Below are 21,327 nucleotides of genomic sequence, written 5' to 3'. Positions count from 1 at the left end.
TGTATCCGCCCCCCCCCCTTGAGCACAGCGGGATTTTCGCTTCAGATGTCTTTGACCTATTCTGCTTCCAGATGAGCGGACGTCAACGAGCACAGGCAGCCGTGCATGCGTACTACCCCCTGTCGCTTTTTTTTTCTGTTGCGCTCCATTATGATCGTCCCCCCCCCTGTGAATCAAGTGAGGGGAAAGGGTCATGCTTAATTGGCTGCTGCAATCGCAGCGTCAGCAACGCGAAACGAAGCTATAGAATACCTGATGTGAGACGAAAACAGGAAACAGGCATGAGTGAGAGATAAATCGGCAGACGGCCGTGCCTCTAACATGCTGTCCAGTCAAATGAAAAGGAAAAAAGTTAAGCACGGTGCCGCATCGCACTACCGCTTCAGTGCCTTCACCAGTGTGCAATCCTGGGGAAAGTGCCACTGGCCGCAAATGAAGCAGCGAACCGGGGGGCCACCCTTGTGATGTGTGCTGTTGTGCGGACAGTACCGCGACACGTGCCCGGTTTCGCCACACAGAAAGCAAGACTTGTTCGTCTTGAAGGGCTGGTTCTCGGGAATGACGGGCTGGGCCGCCGCCGCCTCCGGCACCAGCGGCTCGGTCAACAGCTCCCGCGGCTGACGGCGATCGATAATCGTGAGCCCGCCAGCGCGCGCACCGTCCTCTTTGAGGAGCTTCACAATGGCGCGGACCACCACACTGCTGATTGACTCCCATGTTTTCGATGGGTCGTTAATCTTTTGCGTCAGAGCAGAGTCCAGCTGTCTCTTGAGGTGCGTCAGCAACGCCGCATCTTCCTGGCGGCACTTAAACGCCGTCATCTCGTCCACGCAGAGCTCTTCGTACTTTGCAAGGTACTCTAGATTGCCGCTGCCGAACAGGATTACGTGTAGCGGTGCCACTACCGACACCTCGCGCAGGAACGTTGCCGACGTCTTGACCTTGTCCACGTACACAAGCAGCGGCGACGCAAATGACGTTTCTTTGCTCGCCACACTAGAGGGATGCACCAGACACTCCGACCCGTCGAAGGTGGTGAACTTCACAGTGTGTCGTCCACCGTAATTGCCACCGCCCACGCTGCGAGACCCGCGCGGCATCCGCATCTGTGCGACATTGGGATACAGTCCAGCGACCAGGCACGCCAAGATGCACCGCGTACTGGTGGAGTTCTCGTTGAAGTGCTGCCCTCCCGCCTCGAATACACGATCGTCTAACGTTGTGAAGGGTGGGAAGATGAACTTGCTCGGTGACATATGCGACCTCGGCGCGTTGTCTAGGAAGCCAGCCTCGTACAGGTAGCGCTCATACTGGCGCTTCGTAGACTCGATCTGCTTCAGTGTGGCAGGTGACAAGTAGTAGTCCTCGCATGCCTTGCGTGCGGCGCCGCTACCCTTCTGTTGCAGGACCGACGCCCATTTGTTGTAGGCAAACCACGAGGAGAGCTGATCCGAGAGCGTCTCTCCGGCGAACGCGCGCCGCATATTCTCCACCTCGGTGCGAAAATCTACCGATGCAATGAAGGGCGACCTCGTGGCGAGGCAGGCGGCCATGGTGAGCACAGGATCGATGCACTGAAGCAGCGCACCGTGGATGATCATTTTGCCCACACGCACGTCAAGGGGTAGGTTGGCGAGGTGCTGTCCGAGTGAGGTGAGTCGCTTTTCCACGGTCAGCGCGCCAAGCGTCGTCAATACTTTGACGCTGCTGTGAATCGCGCGTTCCTCGGGAGGGGTCAGCGCCTTCTGCAAGTACTCGACCTCGTCGCCTAGGTGCAGGGCGTAAATCTGCAAAATGAGGCTCTCCAGCGGCACGCGGTGCATCTCGCAGAGTTGGTGATCGTCAAAGGCTTCGAACTGCGCTTCAGTGAAAAGGCGAAAGCAGAAGCCCTCCTGCACACGACCCGCTCGACCCTGTCGTTGGCGGCAGTTTGCCTTGGAGATGTTCACCGTGACAAGCTCGGACAAGCTTTTGCGGGCATTGTAGCGGTTCTCCTTCGCCTTGCCGGTGTCGATGACGTAGACAGCGTCGTCGATGGTGATGGAGGTTTCCATTATGTTGGTGCCCAGTATCACCTTTCGCTTGCCGGCTGGTGGCCGCCGAAAAACTCCTTGCTGCTCCGACGACCCGAGCGAGCTGTGCAGGTTGTAGAAGAGGCACGACTTGGCGAGGCGGGGGTTGAGCTTCAGCTGTTCTAGGCATCGCTGAATTTCAGCCATGCCAGGGAGAAACACCAGCACTGCACCTGGTGCACGCAGCGCGGTGTCGATATATTCCACAATGTACTCGATCAGCTCATAGTTGATCACGTCATAGTTCATGCGTGCAAGTGTGTCGAGTGTCTTGGGCGACGCCCTCACCACCTCTGCGAGCCTGTGCTGCGCCTTCTCCCGCTCCACGTCCTCCTCCACGTCCTCCAAGTCGAGGTTCAGCACATTCTTGCGCGTGTTGCGCCGTCGCGTCTCTCTGTCCCCGCTAATCTTCTCGAACGGCGAGCCCTCCTCAAGGGTGTAGTTGACCTCAGGGATAATTTGCTCCAAGTGCATCACCTTTACTGGAAAGGTGCGTCCTGCGATGGAGATGACCGGGGCACCATCGAAGTACCGTGCAAACAGCTCCGAGTCCATCGTGGCACTCATCAGCACCACCTTCAGATCCTGTCGTCGCCGCACCAAATCGCGTAGCAGGATAAGCAGGAAGTCCGTATCCACGCCCCGCTCGTGAATTTCATCCACAACCACATGGCTGACACGACCAAGGTACTTGTCTGTTTGCAGCCGTCGCAGCACAATACCGGTGGTGCAGTAGGTGATCTGCGTCTTCTTGGATACACAGTTCTCTAGGCGAATCGAGTAGCCGACCGTGCCACCAACCGCCTCGTCGCGCTCTTCGGCGACGCGCAGAGCGACGGAGGTGGCGGCAAGACGACGAGGCTGAGTACACACAATATTAGCTGAGCTGCCATGTCCTTCCTCGCACATGAACTCGTATAGGAATTGTGGAATTTGAGTTGTTTTACCGCTACCGGTCTCACCGCCAATAACGACGGCGTTGTGCTTCTGTAAGGCCGCCCGCAGCGTTTCACGGACTGTGTGTGCCGGGAGCGAGTCGCGCGCCTTGCGCAGAGAACCCTCTGTCTTCAGTTTGTCCCACGAGGACTTGAGAGTCACGTCGAGGGCGGTATCGGACACTAAGAAGTCGCGGCGCTGCGTCTCCCGTCCGACGCTGGCGGCATCGACGGTCGCCAACTCCACCTTCTCCGGCATCGAGACCTGAATAAAGCGATCCTCTTCGTCCTCTGCGGCCTCCTCGGTGTCTTTCTTGTTGGCCACACGGTTGCCGGTGAGAGCACCAAGGAACGCCTTGCGCTGCTGCTGCATCGCAGACCTTTCCTTTGCGGCCGCGTCCCTATCCAGCGGCGCCGTCGACGAGACCGGCCGCACTTCCTTCATTGATGACACCGCGCCGTGAATGGCAGAGATAAGTGCCATCAGACACCCACCACCCACGAACCCATTTATCGCCTGCACGGCTGCATCCATGATGGCGCGTCTGTCGACGGCCGAAATGTCTTTCGTGCACGACGGCGCCACGACAAGACTTGGCAGCGACTCGGGTGAGATTCTGCGGAGCGACTGCACGTAAATCGCCGGCGTCTCTGTCGGATAATAGTCGGGGAAGCGTACGACTACGAGCAACTGCTTTTCATAAGCGGTGCGAAAGCCGAAGTACAGTTCGCGGTCGCTTGTGTCATCGTCGTCAAAGTGCTTTCGACCAAGGAAACTGTCGCTGAAGAGACTCTCAATCGTGCCAATCTCGTTCTCTAGAATCGCATCGCCCTCCTCGGGGCTCACCTTGTCGTCGCTCTCCTCCCGTGAGAACCACGTCATGCAGTTGAAAAGCTCGAAGCAGCTGCGGACCAGAAACGACTGAAAAGGCCCCGCCTCATCCAGGAGCTCCGTTACATCGCTAAAGGTAGGCACCTCAGCCGCCTGAGCGAGGTCCGTCAGGTACTGCGTGACAAGGTCTCGCGGAAAACCCAAGCCCTCATAAAGCCGCTGCAGGATTTCAGAAGGCATAAGCGGCGCATTGCGCTGCAACGTGATGCGAGAAGAGATGTTGGCATCAAAGTGCTTCTCAGATACTGGCACGCTGCCTCCCGTGGCAGCGTGATGCAGTACATCGATGATGAGGTCTCTGCTGGCGTTGGTAATCATCGACGGGGTTGCCTTCGCGGATGCGCCAGCAGGTGCTGCCGCTCGTCCTCGCCCTCGACCGCGGCCGCCGCGGCCTGGATTGGGTGGTTTCCGCTGTCGGTTGAGTCCCATTGCGTCATAGGCTTCTTCCTGACGCCGAGATACGTTTGCCGATGCTTTTCTGCTCACCTATGCGCAGGTGGAGGTGTGTGTGTGTGTGTGTGAGCGCGTGTGTGGATACAGTTGCAGCACGGCAAGATCACAGTTGCTGCTTGCGAGTGAAGCTGGCGAGACTTGGGGTGCTCGGTAAGAACTGAGCACAATGGCGCCGCGAATAGTATTCGAAACGACGATACTCAGAGGAGGAAAACACGAGATGCAAACCAGTAGGACAGGGGTTGTCGGATTAAAGGCTGCAGAAGAAAGATGGCAGTCGAGTAGCATGGCAAGGGCAGAGGGGCACAAAGCACACCTCAGCCAAACCAAGGGGGAGAACAGAGAGCAGCTACAGGCGTTCGCGCAGAAGAACAGGAGGTATACAACGACGGCTGAGTGGCAGACGAATAAGCAGCCGACGGCACTGAGCGCGATGAGTTGTGTCGTCGGTGAAGTGACACAGGCGCGTGCTGGCACGTTTCACAGCTCCCTCACGGCAGGTGCTCGCGTGTGGCTCCATGCAGTATCCTTCAAGCACAGCACACTTGCTCTTCCCCCTACTGTCGCTGTGCTGCATGTGTCACATGTCGCGGTGCCGGAATTTGTGATGTGGCTATTTTATTGTTTCATTGGTCGTTGAGAAGCTAAGCACGCTCACAGAAGCTCTCTTGCAAGCTTGGCACACTGCTTTGCACGTCTACCTTTGCTGTATCTGAACACAAACACATGCGCAAGCTCTCTGTCACGGCTGCGCCTGTTCCACCGCTTTTTTTCTCCTGTCTTCAGCGGGCCAACGCTGTTTCAAGGGGACAGGAAACAAGGAAGTCAGCAACAGATGACTTCGGATGCGGAGCAAGCCTCTCTTCCTTCCAAACAAAATACGTGTTGGACGAAGGTGTATCGCTTTCCGTTCCTCTCGTTTTTCCCTCTCTCTGTTCAGATTCTTAGCTTCAGTCGGAGTGCACAGGGGACATATATCGCTGTGCGTTAGCATGAGCAAAAAAAAAGGGGTTCGAAGGATGAGGAGGAAGAGAAAGAACGACAAGAAAAAGTGCACACAAGAAGAGGAGCACCCGGAACGAGGCCGAGACAGCCTCTCAACTAAGCTGTCTCTCTCTCTCTGCCTTGGCACTTGATCACTGTCGTTTTCGAATACTCTCTTTCTCTGTTCGGTCCTCTCGCTTTGTACCTTATTTGCACTGTATCTTTCAGAACTTTCCTTCACCGCCTTTTGCCTGCAAAATATTCATTGTCATTCTTGCTCACCGCAAGAGCCCTCTGGTGGCTTTCCGTCACATTTTTGGCGTGACACACGCGGGGGGGGGAAGGAGGCGACAATATGTGCAGCGTTCTTTTTGTTTCGACTTTCCGAGCTCATGTAGAAGACAATCAACTGAAAAAAAGAAAAAAAACAAGCGAGAGGTGGAGGTCGATAGAGTTACGAAATCCAGATCAAATAAACCGACAGGAAAAAAAAGGAGGGGGAAAAAAGAGAAATGGGAGCATGATACAAAATGGAGACAAAGGGCAGATAAAAATGCGAGAAAGTAGTTGGTGGGAGTTGGAGAGTAAACACTAAAATCCATAAGTTCAGTTGAGTGGAGTACGCGGGGGTGTAGTGGATGCATACTTGGAACAGCAATATCAGAAAAATGAAGGAGCGAGTTGTGCCACTGTTCAGAAACACACAGGCCGTGTTCCCGCTGCGTGGAGCTGTCATTTTGTGACATTGTTCACAGCAGGCAGGATACGCCTCGGACGACGCGTCGACGTTCTCCCGTGCACTCCTCAACCCTGCACCAACGGCATCGGGCTGTACACGGGCGACGGCACGTACATGACGTACACCGGCTGGTACGGCATGCACGCACTCATCAGCTGCTGCTGCATCATCACCGGATACATCTTCTTCGCCGAAGCCTCCGGACGAGCCAAGCGCACCTGGACGCGTGTGTTCCGGACGGTGTGACCCTGGAGCGCAATCACAGCGTTCAGCGCATCCTGCTCACTTTCAAATAAGACGAAGCCGTACCCCTTGCACAGCCCGGTTTCCTTGTTGTACTTCAGCGTACAGGAGATGACACGGCCAAAGGGAGAGAATAGATCCAGTAGATCCTTCTCGGAGTAGTCCTCCGGCAGGCTGGCAATGTACACATTGCGAGTGAACGGAGATGGGTAGGACATGGTTGGAGACCTGAGTGGTTTCTTTTTCTTCCTTGATTCTGTTTGCCGGTGAGAGAACGAGAGAGCGTTGAGAAAGCCGAAAAAAAGGAAGCGAACGAGGAAGAAAGCTGCTGATGGGTTTGGACGCTTGAAGCTTCAAGTTATCTGGCATTGCTCATCCAAAGTGCAAATGAGAAATGCGTGTCCAAGTTTCCAAAGAGCAGAGAGCGATACAGGGGCCAAAGAGGAGATGATGAGAAGAACAAGTAGCGATGCGACTCTTATACGAGAGCTGTCACGAGCGGCATCGCTTCCCTGGCGCGCGGCGAGCGCACTCGCGCGAGCTGCCGACAATAGGGCATAGGTGCGACCCTGTCGAAAAGCACGTGAGGGCGTGACACGGTAACTGCCTCATCGCGCCGCATACACAAAGAGACATCTACACTCGCGCAGGGATCCTCTTCACAGCTGTTCTCCTCTGGGAAGAGGGGAGGAGGGAGCAGAAAAACTGCTACTTCCCTAGCGGAATGGTGCCATCCAACACCTACTACGACGACAGCAAGCGCATGCAAACAACAGCAAAGAAACACCGTTCGAGCGAGCGCACCTCCTGTGGTGACAAGGTGGAGGCCAATTCGATTGACACGTCCACTGATGGTACTGCAGAGCAGCACACTACGTTCATCTCCGCTTCCTGTGCGACACAGGCTCCTCTTTCTCCATGAGGGGCGCTTTTGCACGGAGGCGCTTTTGCCGTCTCTCCTTGAACGCGTTCGGGCAAATGTCGCTAAGCTCACAGATGTCACACTTCGGGCGGAGTGGGGTGCATACTGTTTGGCCGAGACCCACCATGAGAGAATTAATGGTTCCCCAGTGCTCCCGAGGCAACCACGACTCCAGCGCCTTGCGCGTGTCCTCCGGCGTCTTCACGGTGCTTGGTACCCACCGATAACGCTGCGAGATTCGGTGCACATGTGTATCGACGCCAATGCCAATAACACGGTGATCGGCGTCTTGGAAAAACAGGTTTGCCATTTTCGGGCCGACGCCGGGCAGTGCAATCAGCTCTGCGTACTCTCGCGGTACCTTTCCATCGTAGTTTTTCATGAGAATCGCGGCAACTTCCTTGATGTTCCTCGCCTTCGTATTGTGAAACCCAACTTTGCAGATGTGCTTATCCAGTTCTGTCTCCGTCATCGCGTGAACCGACTGCACAGTCAGTTCGCGCTTGATGAGCGTATCCATCGCAGCCGCGGTCACAACGTCCTTTGTTTGTGCACTGAGCATGAGCGCCACTAACGTGTGGAAGCGCTGAACCTCCTTTGGCGCAGTCTCGTCGCGGAGGCGGTGGCACCCCATCGTGTCAACCGGGGCCTTTAAGTGTTTTCGATAATCCTCCAGGCGCGCGAAAAGCTGCGCCCAATTCGATGGTGGGGTAAAGGAGCGTTTATTCATGGTCCACAGTCCCGCTCGTCCGTCTTTCCTTCAGAGCGTGCGTACGTACAGAGAAGAGATCGTGGGGTCGACAGTCAGGGACATGTAGACAGTTAAACGTCATCCAAATATCACTTGTCGTGACGTATGCAGTGCTGTGTCGCTGTCAAGCGATTTCTGGCGAGGACACAGGCACGACGCGACACACAGCAAGCCCTTGATTCTTAGCGGGTAGATTCGCCACGTTTTCTATAGGCTAGCGGATTCCCTTGCCAGCGGACGAATATGCAAAGCAGTACAACATCACTACGAGAAAAAGAAAGTGTGTGACAATAAAAAAGGTAGTATTATCGGCGAGGAACACATGGGACTGAGCGACAGCAAACGGCTGGACTCTGAAAGACCGGGCATCAACCTCCGCAGATCCGTGTAGCAGCCAGATAGGAAAAAAAAGTATGTGGTCAACTTTATACACAGCTGTGCTTCCATATCACCTTTTGCGGACAAGTAGCGAAAAGACGCACACGTCGTTGACCAAACACATGCCGCACTTGGAGTTCCTCGAGGTATACACCTGCTTTCCCAGAGGGAACAGGTTGCGATTAGCTTCCGCCAGTGCTCGCGTGGAAGGATTCGAGTGCATGACGCGTGCCTTCCAAAGACTTGACTTTGTTTGGCCAGCAGTCCAGGCGCTGCGAAACACGGTGCACACGTACATTCACACCGATCCCAGCGACCCAGTGGTCGGCGACAGCATAGAGCACATAAACCATCCTGGCATCCATGCTGAGGTGTCCAGCAAACAGGTCATTATCGCGCAGCTCCTTGCCGTCACGCTCTCGAAACAGAATTCCTGCAACTGGAACAATGTGTTCCGTCTTTCAATTGCCAAAGTTGATGCTGCACATATGCTTTCTTTCCTACTAGCTCTTCCTCTCCCATACGTCGGACAATTCACGGTGTGAGCCCTTCGCCACTGAGCTTCGTCATAGTAGCAACGCACGCGGTCCCTTGTGCCATGACGCTCAGTATCAGAGAAGCAAACCAGCTTAACCTGTTGGTCTCATTTTCGCGGTAAGGCTGCCGCCGCCACTCGCACGGACTATCAGTAAAGCGGCCCGGTAGCAGTTGCCGATAAGCGTCGCTTCTCCTGTACGTCAGCCTGCGAGTCTGCCGGCGGGCGAGCAGGAGGCTATGCGCATCAGTCAGTATCGTGACAATCTACCCTACGTAGAGCGTGTCGGAAATCGTCTTCGACATCTGTCCCTCACGATGAACAAATAAGCGGGACAAATCACGCGGCGGGCGAGCAGAGAGAAAGAAGCAGTCGAGCGAAAGGGAAACAGGATGGTACGGCTTGGAAAGAAATGAGAGAGCGGGAGGGGAAAAAGGGGGAGGGGGGGCGAGATCCCGCACGTCTGCCTGCGCGCCCATGTACGGCGAAGGCAAAACAAGAAAAAACGGATACACAACTTCCAACTATGGACTTGCAATTAGAGCACTCGCAGCCGGTCCGGCGCATGTCTCCATTGCCGGACTCCACAACGCCGCTACGATTTTTTTCTCTTCGGCACCAAGGCAGTCCATCAAGGAACCATTCCGCACCTGTCGATAAACACAAAGACAAGCAGTGTTCTTTACAATAATGCAAAAGCCCCCAAACCGAAAAGAGCAGAAAGCTCTCTTGCACGTGAGCATCAGCCGACAGTGACTCATTCACTATCTTACCCTCTGCTCTGTGCAGTCTTGCCACGCCTTACACTCCACCCTCTCTCTCTCTGCCTCCCTCCCTCCAGCTAGAGCTCTTCGATCTCATTCACGTACGTGTACGAAGAGAAAATGACAAACAAATACCGAAACCAGACAAGCTGACCGGCGTGCTTGCGCATTGCGGCCATGCTCTCCCAGACTGATGCGGGTGGAATGACGGCGACAAAGCTGGCGCGACTAACGCACGTGGATGACCACAGGGCATAAGGGAGAACAGCCAGCAGTCCAACGTACTTCCACAGCAGACTCCGTGTTCTGAGCTGCAGGTGGAGGATCCCTGGAGGCATGTTCTCCTTGAGCTCCCGCACGCCATTGTGAACGGCGATGTGATTAGGATGACCAGAGACACCGTACTTGTCAAATGTAACAATGGTGCTGATGTTGCCGGCTTTCTGCATGTACGACTCGATCTCCCTGCGAATAAGCAACGGGCTCCAGATATTACACATGCCGTCTTGCAAGTCGGCGTGGTCGACGACTCGGATGTTACGCCGCTGCACCCCAAAGAAAGCGCCACTGGCGTACAGCTCCTTCTCACGCTCCTTTCCCATCCCGGCGTAGTTGCCGTTGGACAGGCACAGAAAATGCACCGTGACCCGCTGTGTCCGCAGCGAATGCAGGAGTGGCGTGAAAAACATTGCCTCGTCATCCGGGTGCGCAAACACAAACAGAACGTCACTGCGAACGGACGTCCCGGCAAGATTTGATATCTTCATCCACAGAAGCAGCAGCAGCGCAAGCACCACGCTGATGCACACAACTGTGATACTGTGCATTTTGCGGCTCCTGCCACGCCAGCGTCCGCTTCAGCAGCCCAAGTGACAGGAATAGTGAAGCCACAGCACGTGTGCTCGCGCCGTAGTACCGCTGCCTTTCAGCACCAGCACAACAGGAAAACCGAGTGTTTGATCAAAAGGCGCAAAATTACGGTGACCGCAGAAACCACCGACAAAGAGAAGCACGCGTGGGAGTGGAAAAAGTGTCTCTGAGTGAGCAGGGGGTTGGGGAGATGTACCAGGTGTCCAGGTCATGTGGAGGCTGACAACAGCGGAGGGTTGAGTGACCCGCGTAAAGTCCTGTACGCACAGCCTTATGCTGCTCCGCAAGCGACGCGTAATGGCACTAGTTGCTGCGCAGCACCTGATGGTGGAGAACCCCGAGGAAAATAGGCACCGTCACCCTCCCGCCTCACATCACCGAGCGGCACGCCCTCCTTGGCACGTGTGCCGGCGCAAGAAAAGAGCGATATTTCAAGCAAAGAAGACTGAAGCACAATCAAGTAACAGCGAAACGAGGAGGAGGACGCGAATCTTCGTCCCAGTGAAAAGGCGAAAACTGAAGAGCGCAGAAAAGCACAGGTGGACTAGGCGGCAAATATGCATAGGTCAGCCATCCCTTTTCAACTGGCGTTACGACGACGAAGTGGAAGAGCCGTGCACAACACAACACGGGCGGGAGGGCGAAGGCTAGCGGCCGTACGTCCACACGCGGTAGACGGAGCACAGCCCAGAGAACAAACCCGCGGTACTCACAGCCCCCTGCAGTTTCCATCCCCTCAGCCCTGAGAGAGCAACAAAGATGTCCAGCAGCAGTTTCGCCTCCGTTACGCAGATCCAGTGCAGCTCGAAGTCGGTCCACAGCAGCTGAGCATACGATTCCACGTATACGACGTTCTCGTCGTTGGTGTCGTTCGCCGCCCGCTGCTGGTCCTTGATGACCTCCTTCAGTTTCTCCTCATCGGTCGTGGACGCCAACTTGCGGCGCAGCTTATCTACGCGGTCATACTTGGACAGAAGAGAGAAGGAGTCTTTTGAGAACATGATTTCATTCGAGGACTTGGTGGCGGATGCGTCTAAAATGCCTTGGTAAAGACGCAGCGTATTCAGAAACAAGTCAATTGTCAGAACTGGAAGTCCACATCGCGTTGCCACGTAGATGAGACGTCCAGCTACGTTGCTGTGGAAGAAGCCCTTCTGAACGAGAAAGGCGACGTCCTCCAGGAAGGACTTCACGAATAGCAAACCCCTCGCAAGCATATCTAGCAGCATCTGGCATTGAATGAATAGAGCCACCCACTGGCCACCGTTCACCGGAATGTATACCAGCTCCGATGCCTTGATGAGCGTTACGCGCATGCGAACAAATTCGCCAAAGAAACGGCCGAGGCGGAACATGCGGCGACTATTTACGATGGTCATCAGATTCTTTTCCATTCGGGAAAAATTCTCGCCTGGTACGTAGTTCACGTTGAAGTCAACGGAGTTCCACCACAGCCGGATGCGCAACAAGTACTGCACTACTTTGAAAAGCTTGTCTCTGCCTTGGTGCGTCTGCAGCAGCTGCCGCAGACGCGTTTTCGTGGTGATTCCCTCGAAGGGGTTGCGCCCTAAAACACGCAGCGCCTCGCCTGTCACAACTTCCTGCGCCATCATGACATCTGATATCGATCATGCAGCTTGGCAGACACAACGCATCCGCATTGGTGCACGAGACGCGGAAAGAGAAAACGACAAATGAAAGCAGAAGGCAGAAGAGGAGAAAAGAGAAAAGAACCCGTTGCAAGGACTCAGCGCAAGACATAGAGAGGAGTAGAGCGAGAGCCAGCAAGCTTTGGCACCAATAGCATGACTTATTCAGCGTGCCTCGCGTTCCTGCACCTACTTGGGGCCTTTTGATCGTCTGCTTTCTGTTGCATCGTTGCTTCTTGGTCGGCTGCTTCACTGCACAGCCGCATAAGATGATCATCCCATGAGGATGCCCACCTAACGCGCTCTGTACCTCACGGATAAACGAGGGATGGCAGCGCCCAGATCCCTTACGCAGCGTCTCTGCTCTGCGTCAGAACCCGGTGCCCCTTCCTCTTGAGTTTCCTTTCTTACACAGACATGTCGTGACTCTCCTGCCGCTCGGCGCGTTCCTTGAGCGTGCGCTCCAAATCGAGCTCCGAAACGGTTAGCACGTGAACAACCCAATCTGCCGAGACCGACTGCAACCGCTTCGTCTGCCCAACCGTAAGATTCACTGGGCGCACACGTCGCACCAGCGCTCCGAGAGCGCCGCCGCGCTCGACGGCTTTCTCTCCCGTCATGGAGCGCTGTCTGGTTGCTTTCTCTCTCTGGCACCGTGCCGCTGTGCGCGCGTCCATCTTCACGCGATATACAAGCTTCCCGCGCAGTTCTCGGACTCCGGTGACGTCGTCAGGATTCTCTTCCTCGCGAGAAGGCAAGCAGCTGAGCGGCGGCACAAACGGCTCCCACTGCGAGTCGTCAGGTGTCTCGCATTCCACTTGCTGCAAACGCTTTACCGCCACCGCCTCGTTTCGCGGGGGCGCGATTCCATGAAAAGGTGTCTCCTCAACAGATGCCTTGTCCACCTGATAGTCCTCCACGAAGCGGGCCCACTGGAAGGTACTCTTGTCGCACGGCAAGTAGTCGCCGACCCTGCAGTTCTCCATGAACGTGGAAATGCGATTCTGCGGAAACAGCTCGGCACGCCGCTTCGCCGCCTTCGAAAAACTCAGACCAAGGAGGTTCTCAATGCGCACAAGACTGTTCCACGACGCCAAGATTTTGCCGCGGTGATGCAGCTCGGCCTGCTGCTCAATCTGCTGCTCCGCGTAGCCCAGCGCTTCGCGCTCGTGACGCTGCAAGAGGTGGTACTGTGCCGCCTCGCTACCCAACAGGAGGGCGTCAGCCGGGGAGTGCGAGCAGCAGATCATGCCGTTCTCCAGCACCTTGGCGGCCATTTTGGTGTCGTGGGCTGCCATGTCTTCCGCACATCGCCATTGCGAGAAGATCTTCCAGTCCCCAAGCCCCTGCTGAGCGGCGGCCTTTCCTACAGAGCGCAAAGCACGCACCCGGTCTTTTGTAACCCCATCTAACGCCAATTCCTCCGCAGCACGGCGCTGCTGCATCAGCGCCTTTGTTGCACTGAGCACATCAGCGCTCGAGGTGCCACTGCTGTCGCTGACACCCACAACACCATCCGCGACGGAGGCAATGTTTTCTAAGGCGAACGATGACCCTGCTGCTGCTATCCCGCACGCAACAGTCTTCCTAGCCGCCTCGGCGTCCTCTAAGATGCAAAGTTGAAAGAGGGCAAGCTGGTACCAACATGAGTCATCCCCTGGCAACTGAGTGCACATTTGACGCATCGCTAGCTCCATCCGCCGCAACTGTAGGTCCCTGGCAATCGCCGTGGACGCCAGACCCGCCAACATACAAGCAAAAAGCTCCAGCCAAGCTTGCCGGACGTTCTCCGCCTCGGTGTCCGTGTCCAGCTTGGCGTAACGGTCCGGCCACTTCTCCGCTGTCAACACATTGGATACACACCAGCATTCGGTTTCCGAAAGCACGTGATCGTCCTCATGGCCGTCAGTGCAGCGGCGATATTCCTCGAAGAGGCGCTGCCAGCCATGTAACGGAACCGAGAGGCCAAACTCGTACAGGCTCTTTCGCGATTCCACTGATTCGCAGCAAGCCGCAGCCCTTACCCACAACGGGGCGCTGAGTGGATCCAATCCAACTGCCTGCACGGCAGCCAGCGCCACATCCTCCGTAATGGCAACATTATTGCGTTCGGCGAAATCAAAGTAAGCCTCCCAGGAGTCGCAGTAAACGGCGTCGTCGATGAGCGACACAACAAAATCGCGTTGCTCTGTAATTTCCAGAGACAAGACAAGCTTGGCGCTGAGGGCCGACTTTGGAAAGCGCTGAACAAATTCCTTTGGATCCATGGATTCGGAAAGGCTGCAAAACTCATGGAAAAAACTGAAAGAAAACGACAGGTATACGAAGCAGTGTTTCAAGTAGAACCAACGGCATTGGTAGCATGATGATCAGGGGAAGGTGGCGCGTCACAAAAAACACGCCCCCATCCAGGCAAAAGGCTAGCATAGAGACGGCAACGAGCGCGATTTCGACAAGCTGAGGGATTTGGAAGACTCAGCTCGCTCCTTTCGATTCCACGAACGGCCACACCTCTGTTCATTCTTTTGTTGTGGAAGACGCAAGCTCGTGAGCAATAAGACAAACAAATTGAAGCGCGTTCCTACGCGCAGCAGATACTGTCTCAAAAACCACCACAGTAAAAATACGCCAATTCAACAACAAAAAACACCTACTGCTAGAGCGAAGGCTCAGCAGACGACTGTTCCGACTCCACGACAAAATAGCTAGAGGGCCCCCCGATCAACCAACTCCACGAGCTCACATAGTTCGAGTACCGCTCCATGGATTCCAGAAACTTGTCGCGATCGTACGCAGCGGCTGATGGCTGTTGCTGTTTGCGCACGATATCACCTCTGTTCATCTCCAACACCTGTCCTTCGATGTTCCGGATAAAGGAGACGAGACAATTTCTTCTTCTGTAAGGCTAGCGCGTGTCACCATCCCCGCAAGAAGCAAGTCGTCCGCAAGGCAGGGCGCAGAGGTTCTGGTAACGGAATATTTTCAGATGAGGAGAAAGAGGGAGAAACACGGAGAGAGAAGCCGGTGATAGTAGCAGAAGAAATTCAAGTAAAAACCAATTCCACGCATCCGTTCACTTGCCAACTAGCATCGACCATCCTCCCCTGAGGCGATCATGAATCCGTTTCCGTGCTGTGTGTGTGTGTGTGTGTGTGTGCGTGTGCGTGTGCGTGCGTGCTGAAAACAAACAGAGTGTGCCCTGTTTTGATCATCATATTCTGCTGATCAACAGCCTCGCACCACGCGACTACAGTCGAGAGCCACCGACGTGTAGATTCACGCATACGAAAAGACTACGCTTTTCTTCCGTATTTTTCTCTGCTTCATAAACAAACCCATGAATCAGCACAAAACTAAATGCAAGCATATTTTCCGTTTCTTTGATGCACTCTAGGAACACCTTCCAGTGCTACTAACCCTGACTACAAGCCCTAGGCAAACAAAAAGGAAAAAGAATGTTATAAACCAGCTGAAGAGTACACACCCAGAAGGCACGAAGTTAGTACGTGTACTCCTTACCAGTGTAACCGGCCCAGCACTCGAATTCCTTGATACCACAATCCCGATTCAAGCCGTTGTTACCCCAGCCGAACATGAACGCTCCACCAGGGAAACGGCGATGACGAATGCGCGCAAACGGGTTCTCGGGGCCCTTGTAAGTGATGTAGTGGTGCGAGTGGCGCAGCTTCTCGTACATAATCCAAATCACGGCAATCATGCCAAGGCCAGCAAGACGGCTGCTGTGGCGCAGACCGTGCATGTGCGTCGAGTTGAACAGCGGATCATCCGGCATGGGAAGCCGGCCAGTGCGGCAGGAGGCCATTTTTCGATGCAAAACAAAAATGTGGCGCGGTAGAAAAAGATCAGGTAAACACCGCAGCTGTATGCTGCTCACAATACTACACTTGAGTTTGCTTCTTGTCACGAATACGATTGGTGAAATTAGCCAGCAACACGTGCACACAACAGACGACGGAAACGGCGAAAAAAGAGAGTAGAGCATTGAGATATCACCTCTGTGTGAGCAGGAAGAACAGCGCCACAGTACTCCGCGCGACGCGAAAAACGACAAAGAGATACATGCACCTCTACGCACGCTGAATCAATGCTCAAGGTCCCGCACCACATTTGCCACATTCAGTTCAGCTGAGTCAATCCCTTCCATGGTGAAAAGTCGGCTGCTGCATTCTTCCCATGGATTTACGAAATACCGCACGCACCACTGCTGCCCCTCAGCTGATGACCCTCAAAACAGCTTACTAGCAAGGATGCGCGAGTCAACCAGTCCTGTTGTGCATCTTTTTTGGCTTACAGTTTTACTCCTTAATCGCACAAACAAATTGACTGTGGAACACGGCGACGCCTTTCCGTCACTCCGCTCTCACAGTAGGACATACAATCCTTACGCGCCCCCTTTATGATTTATTCACCTTTTCCATCATACCATACAGCAGAAAAAAAATATCGATCGACCTCAATCACTCTTTTCGTTGCACTTTACGCCTATTCTCGGCGACAGTGTCCGCTACCATTGCCTTTTCGTCCAGGTCATCCAGCACCGGGTCCATGTCATCCCACAACGCATCTCCTAGTGTGTTGGCTTTTTCAGGCTGCTTCGTGTTCACAACGCCACTGAACACCGCAACTCTATCTCTCATCGGCAGTTGTTTGTCAAGTAGCACGCAATTCGCCTTCTGCTTTACGTACACTGACATAAGCAACTTTCCCGTCGGCACGTGGTAAAGACGCGCTTTCCGATCCAGGCCCGTGACACCGAGAATTTGGTGACCAGCAGGATGCTTGCACATGCACCTTACACTTCCGACACCGCCACGCAGCTTCGCGCGAGAGCAAAAACCCCGTCGGGTATCGTACAAGTGAACGTCGCCACTGGCCTCTCCAATCAGGAACTTGTTTGCGTTCCATTGCAGCATTGTTGTTGGGCGCCGTTCAATTTCTCGACTAATCTCGAATTCCTGCACTGGTCGGTCATTCGAACGTCGATCATAAAACCGTACCTGGTGATACGCAGTGCAAGTGGCAAAAACATACGGGTTCACAATGCACGCTCCAGTCACAAAGACTGGAAATGGAACATCCAAAATGTGGTCTCGAACGTTTCGCGCCTTGAAAACGGGTTCCTCCAGGGAATCGGAGGCTAAGTCGTAGACGCACAGATCATTCTCCCTGCCACCCATCGCAACCATGCCAAATTTGCGGTGAATATGCACCGCATCGATTGGACCGTTGCCCGAAAAACAAGATGATGATGTGAGATCGCTACTGAAGATGCTTGCCTCGCCGTCTTTCGAGACAACAACAAGCTTTCCCTTCACAAACGACATGGCGTTCGGCAGCCCTGCGACTGTGTTCGCCTTCACAGAGGAGCTGACAACGTAATCGTTGATGTCCAACACAGAAAGAACGCCGTTACTCGATGAGAATGCTACAGAAGACGTGCTACTATCCTGCCAGCACATGCCCATAATGGCGCGTTTCCGGCTCTGCTCACCAAATGAGAACTTGAGCGTCGCGCCGCTGCTTTTCGAGATGTCCCATATTTTCACAACACCGGTATCGTCTCCGGTAACACAGGTCATTTTCGATAAGGTTAATTGGCTTCCGCTTAGCCTATCACCATCATCAATACGACTTGCTTTTAAAAGGAAAGCCCAGCTTCAAAGAGGTTGAACAAATCGAGTGTCAGAAGTTGGAGCACAGGGTCGTTGTCCGCGTGGGTTTGCAGCGTTGATCCACGAAAAGAAGTCCTGTCATTGCAACACATATGCGCTCGCGTCATTCATAGCTGCTTTTCCCCTTCGCACGCCCTTGACCACATCTTAGCAAAAATGTTCCCGATAGTAGGAGTCTCAGTCGGGAAAAGAAAGCGCTAGCTTTAGCCAGTACTTATCCTCATCGGAAAACTCTCTAGCGCTCTCGTTGTTCAGTTCGTGTTTTTTTTTGTGCCTTCGCCCTCCTTCCTTTTCTTCGTCGCGGCAGCAGCCTACGAACTTTCCGCACCTTGAAGTGAAGAAGAAAAAAGCGCATCCAGATGAGCACTGCATCATGCACATACATCACCGTTCCTCTAACACAGCGTAGCACATGGAAATCGACCAGAACCACCATTAGCAATGTTTCTCAGAGGGGGTCCCTAACTGTTCAGCTCAGATGCCAGCAAGAAAAAACAACCGACTCTATACCTTGTGGATTTCCAGCTGCTTGTCGAAGTCGCGCACCGATATGTTGATAGCGGCGCTAGCTTCAAGCAGAACTTTTTGCCTGCGCAGAACATCGATAAGTGCATTTTGCCGTTTCACCAACTGCCTCAGCCGATGATTCTCTCCTTTAAGAGCAGATTCCCTACTCTCTGCACATTCTGCATCACGGACAGTCGATACGGCAGTGCCTTCGTGGGCAGCAGCTGTGCACAAAACAGAACCCTTCGTCAAGTCGCGGGCTTGTCGCAGGTCAAGGGCTTCTGCCTTCAGCAGCTGCATCTGCTTCCGCAATTCCTCTGCCGCTCGCTCTGCATCATCTCGCTTTGCGACCTCCTCTACTAACATCCTCTCCAACACTACTTCGCGATTGACAGCACCGCATCCTGTCGGAACAGTGCTTTCCTTTCCCATTACTGTGAACAGAAATAGTCAACTCTATCCCACTAACAAGCGTTACCAAAAAAACAGAAAAAAATGACAAAGGAAAAGGGAAGACGAGGAACCATTGCATTCTCAGATATCTCAGGGACATCATAGACGTTTCTGCGTCGCCCGCCATTCCACAACGGATTATTCCTCGTGGAAACACACCCCATCCAAACAGGGTACATGCCCCTAACAAGTCCAGGTGCCATATGTGCTACACCCACACCTCCATCAGCCTTAGTCCTCTCTGCTCATCGTGCGATTTTCAAACCAGAGCGAGGAAGCGAGAATCAACCGACGCAGAGCGATCCCATGGTATGGTTTTTCCCTTATTTCCTCCACCATGCAGAATGCAGCAACTCAGGACTTCGTTAGCAGGAGCCCATCTCAACAAAGCTCGGAGGGGGGAATGCTCCTACGTTTCCCGTCACATAATAATAAATTCTCTCTTCTGCAGGCAGACGTGCAATGCCACCTCACCTTGCATGCCGGAAAACCCAATACCTGCACTCCTCCGCAATCAGCTTATTCACTGGTGTGGGGCGACGAAATTCCATCCCATGGCCGTCGCGAGCGGCGCCAAGCTGCCGCCATCCGCGTCAGCCGTCACGCTCAAAACCCCACTTTCTGCGTCAATGGCGGGGGCCACTTTCGCATCAAGAGGGGGGGGGGGGCGGTTCAGGAGCCGAAAAACGAAGGCCGCCCCCCCCGTCATCGAGAAGAGGGGTTGGCAAAGCCCACGCACCCCACCCATCGTGCGTAGCTCATGCGTCGGTGTCCTCGCATTGGTGCTGGTGTCTGTGAATCCTACGTCGATATCCGCGGTGCGTGTCTATGTAACCCCCTTCTACTGGCCACTTCAGTCCCACATAGACGGCGTAAAACAGACTAATCACCATGACACCCCCCATACCCTCATGTGCTGCACTGTGGGGCCGGTGGGGTGGTGTGCCTTTATGGCGGCTAAGCGTGCTATCTGGTGTGCAAAAACAAAACAATTCCTCTGGTGACCAAAACACCTAGATTACGTGATGTGCCTCTCACCGCTTCACAGAAATCGATACAGATGTCGTGACGGCCCCCAGCTCTACTTCAGGCGCGGTGAGTGATAATGCCCGCTTCGCATTTCCACATGCCTCACCAACGCAGATGCCATACTCAGTGTGTCAAAAAATCTCAGTGTGATGCGTCCGTGGGATCGTTTCGCTTTCGCAGCGTCCCGCTTATTTACGCGAGCTCACCGCTACATGGCCCGCGCGGGTGGGTGTTGATGCGGATCTCCCCGCGTGCAGCGCGCGAACGCATGCCTTAGAATGTAGGACCCCCCGTGTCACAACCATGCATTCCTTACAAAGAAGCGGCCCACTGGTTTCTTTTCTCCTCTACAAATTTCTCGGCTCGTTTTTTTCGTCTACAATCCCACTATGTGTGACTGCTAATCTGCTCTCCCTCAAATGAAAAACTTAAACACACAGTTATCCTATTTTCGATTGCTTGCATAGGTGTCTTTCTTCCGCCTTGCACTATTCCTCCTCATCACAAATCCGAAAACTAAACCTTTTTCCTCTCTTGCCAGCCTCTCTTCAGAGCCCTCTTTTAAGACAAAGTGCCATCACCAACTTCAAATGCGCCTCCCCGCACACAAACTGAAAACGCCACACAAGCCCGCCAGCAGTCTGTACCACCGGTGCGCGTAAACAAGCCTCGGCAATAAAAACGTCGACGAAAAGCAGACTAAGAAAATGTCCAGACCACAAACATACAGGAAGACACCACCAGAGTCAGCGGCAACGTGGAAAGGCGTACGGGGTTACGATTGTACTGGTTAGGGTTAGGGTTAGGGTTAGGGTTAGGGTTAGGGTTAGGGTTAGGGTTAGGGTTAGGGTTAGGGTTAGGGTTAGGGTTAGGGTTAGGGTTAGGGTTAGGGTTAGGGTTAGGGTTAGGGTTAGGGTTAGGGTTAGGGTTAGGGTTAGGGTTAGGGTTAGGGTTAGGGTTAGGGTTAGGGTTAGGGTTAGGGTTAGGGTTAGGGTTAGGGTTAGGGTTAGGGTTAGGGTTAGGGTTAGGGTTAGGGTTAGGGTTAGGGTTAGGGTTAGGGTTAGGGTTAGGGTTAGGGTTAGGGTTAGGGTTAGGGTTAGGGTTAGGGTTAGGGTTAGGGTTAGGGTTAGGGTTAGGGTTAGGGTTAGGGTTAGGGTTAGGGTTAGGGTTAGGGTTAGGGTTAGGGTTAGGGTTAGGGTTAGGGTTAGGGTTAGGGTTAGGGTTAGGGTTAGGGTTAGGGTTAGGGTTAGGGTTAGGGTTAGGGTTAGGGTTAGGGTTAGGGTTAGGGTTAGGGTTAGGGTTAGGGTTAGGGTTAGGGTTAGGGTTAGGGTTAGGGTTAGGGTTAGGGTTAGGGTTAGGGTTAGGGTTAGGGTTAGGGTTAGGGTTAGGGTTAGGGTTAGGGTTAGGGTTAGGGTTAGGGTTAGGGTTAGGGTTAGGGTTAGGGTTAGGGTTAGGGTT

The 21,327-nt window shown here is 54.1% G+C and overlaps 9 protein-coding genes across 9 annotated transcripts; all 9 read right to left on the bottom strand.

Moving 5' to 3' along the window:
* Positions 1–374: 374 nt before the first annotated feature.
* On the bottom strand, positions 375–4,079 carry LMJF_09_0070 (putative RNA helicase; the record flags this gene model as incomplete). Its single annotated transcript, XM_001681118.1, has 1 exon — positions 375–4,079. One exon carries the CDS (start codon positions 4,077–4,079, stop codon positions 375–377), a length of 3,705 nt encoding a protein of 1,234 aa, XP_001681170.1.
* A 2,061-nt stretch (positions 4,080–6,140) lies between these two features.
* Positions 6,141–6,536, bottom strand: LMJF_09_0060 (putative RNA-binding protein 5; the record flags this gene model as incomplete). The annotated part of the gene is made up of 1 exon (XM_001681117.1): positions 6,141–6,536. The coding sequence occupies one exon, from the start codon at positions 6,534–6,536 to the stop codon at positions 6,141–6,143; it is 396 nt and encodes a 131-aa protein (XP_001681169.1).
* Positions 6,537–7,196: 660 nt separating this feature from the next.
* Positions 7,197–7,970, bottom strand: LMJF_09_0050 (putative endonuclease III; the record flags this gene model as incomplete). The annotated part of the gene is made up of 1 exon (XM_001681116.1): positions 7,197–7,970. One exon carries the CDS (start codon positions 7,968–7,970, stop codon positions 7,197–7,199), a length of 774 nt encoding a protein of 257 aa, XP_001681168.1.
* A 1,775-nt stretch (positions 7,971–9,745) lies between these two features.
* GPI12 (N-acetyl-D-acetylglucosaminylphosphatidylinositoldeacetylase) lies at positions 9,746–10,495 on the bottom strand (the record flags this gene model as incomplete). Its single annotated transcript, XM_001681115.1, has 1 exon — positions 9,746–10,495. The coding sequence occupies one exon, from the start codon at positions 10,493–10,495 to the stop codon at positions 9,746–9,748; it is 750 nt and encodes a 249-aa protein (XP_001681167.1).
* Positions 10,496–11,185: 690 nt separating this feature from the next.
* LMJF_09_0030 (conserved hypothetical protein) lies at positions 11,186–12,151 on the bottom strand (the record flags this gene model as incomplete). The annotated part of the gene is made up of 1 exon (XM_001681114.1): positions 11,186–12,151. The coding sequence occupies one exon, from the start codon at positions 12,149–12,151 to the stop codon at positions 11,186–11,188; it is 966 nt and encodes a 321-aa protein (XP_001681166.1).
* A 443-nt stretch (positions 12,152–12,594) lies between these two features.
* On the bottom strand, positions 12,595–14,454 carry LMJF_09_0020 (conserved hypothetical protein; the record flags this gene model as incomplete). Its single annotated transcript, XM_001681113.1, has 1 exon — positions 12,595–14,454. The coding sequence occupies one exon, from the start codon at positions 14,452–14,454 to the stop codon at positions 12,595–12,597; it is 1,860 nt and encodes a 619-aa protein (XP_001681165.1).
* A 1,232-nt stretch (positions 14,455–15,686) lies between these two features.
* On the bottom strand, positions 15,687–16,190 carry LMJF_09_0010 (conserved hypothetical protein; the record flags this gene model as incomplete). Its single annotated transcript, XM_001681112.1, has 1 exon — positions 15,687–16,190. One exon carries the CDS (start codon positions 16,188–16,190, stop codon positions 15,687–15,689), a length of 504 nt encoding a protein of 167 aa, XP_001681164.1.
* Positions 16,191–16,665: 475 nt separating this feature from the next.
* Positions 16,666–17,787, bottom strand: LMJF_09_0005 (conserved hypothetical protein; the record flags this gene model as incomplete). The annotated part of the gene is made up of 1 exon (XM_001681111.1): positions 16,666–17,787. One exon carries the CDS (start codon positions 17,785–17,787, stop codon positions 16,666–16,668), a length of 1,122 nt encoding a protein of 373 aa, XP_001681163.1.
* Positions 17,788–18,384: 597 nt separating this feature from the next.
* On the bottom strand, positions 18,385–18,819 carry LMJF_09_0003 (conserved hypothetical protein; the record flags this gene model as incomplete). Its single annotated transcript, XM_001681110.1, has 1 exon — positions 18,385–18,819. One exon carries the CDS (start codon positions 18,817–18,819, stop codon positions 18,385–18,387), a length of 435 nt encoding a protein of 144 aa, XP_001681162.1.
* Positions 18,820–21,327: the final 2,508 nt, after the last annotated feature.

Source organism: Leishmania major, chromosome 9 (genome assembly GCF_000002725.2).
Source record: "Leishmania major strain Friedlin complete genome, chromosome 9".
NCBI lineage: Eukaryota > Euglenozoa > Kinetoplastea > Trypanosomatida > Trypanosomatidae > Leishmania > Leishmania major.
This window is presented reverse-complemented; position numbering and strand designations above follow the sequence as displayed.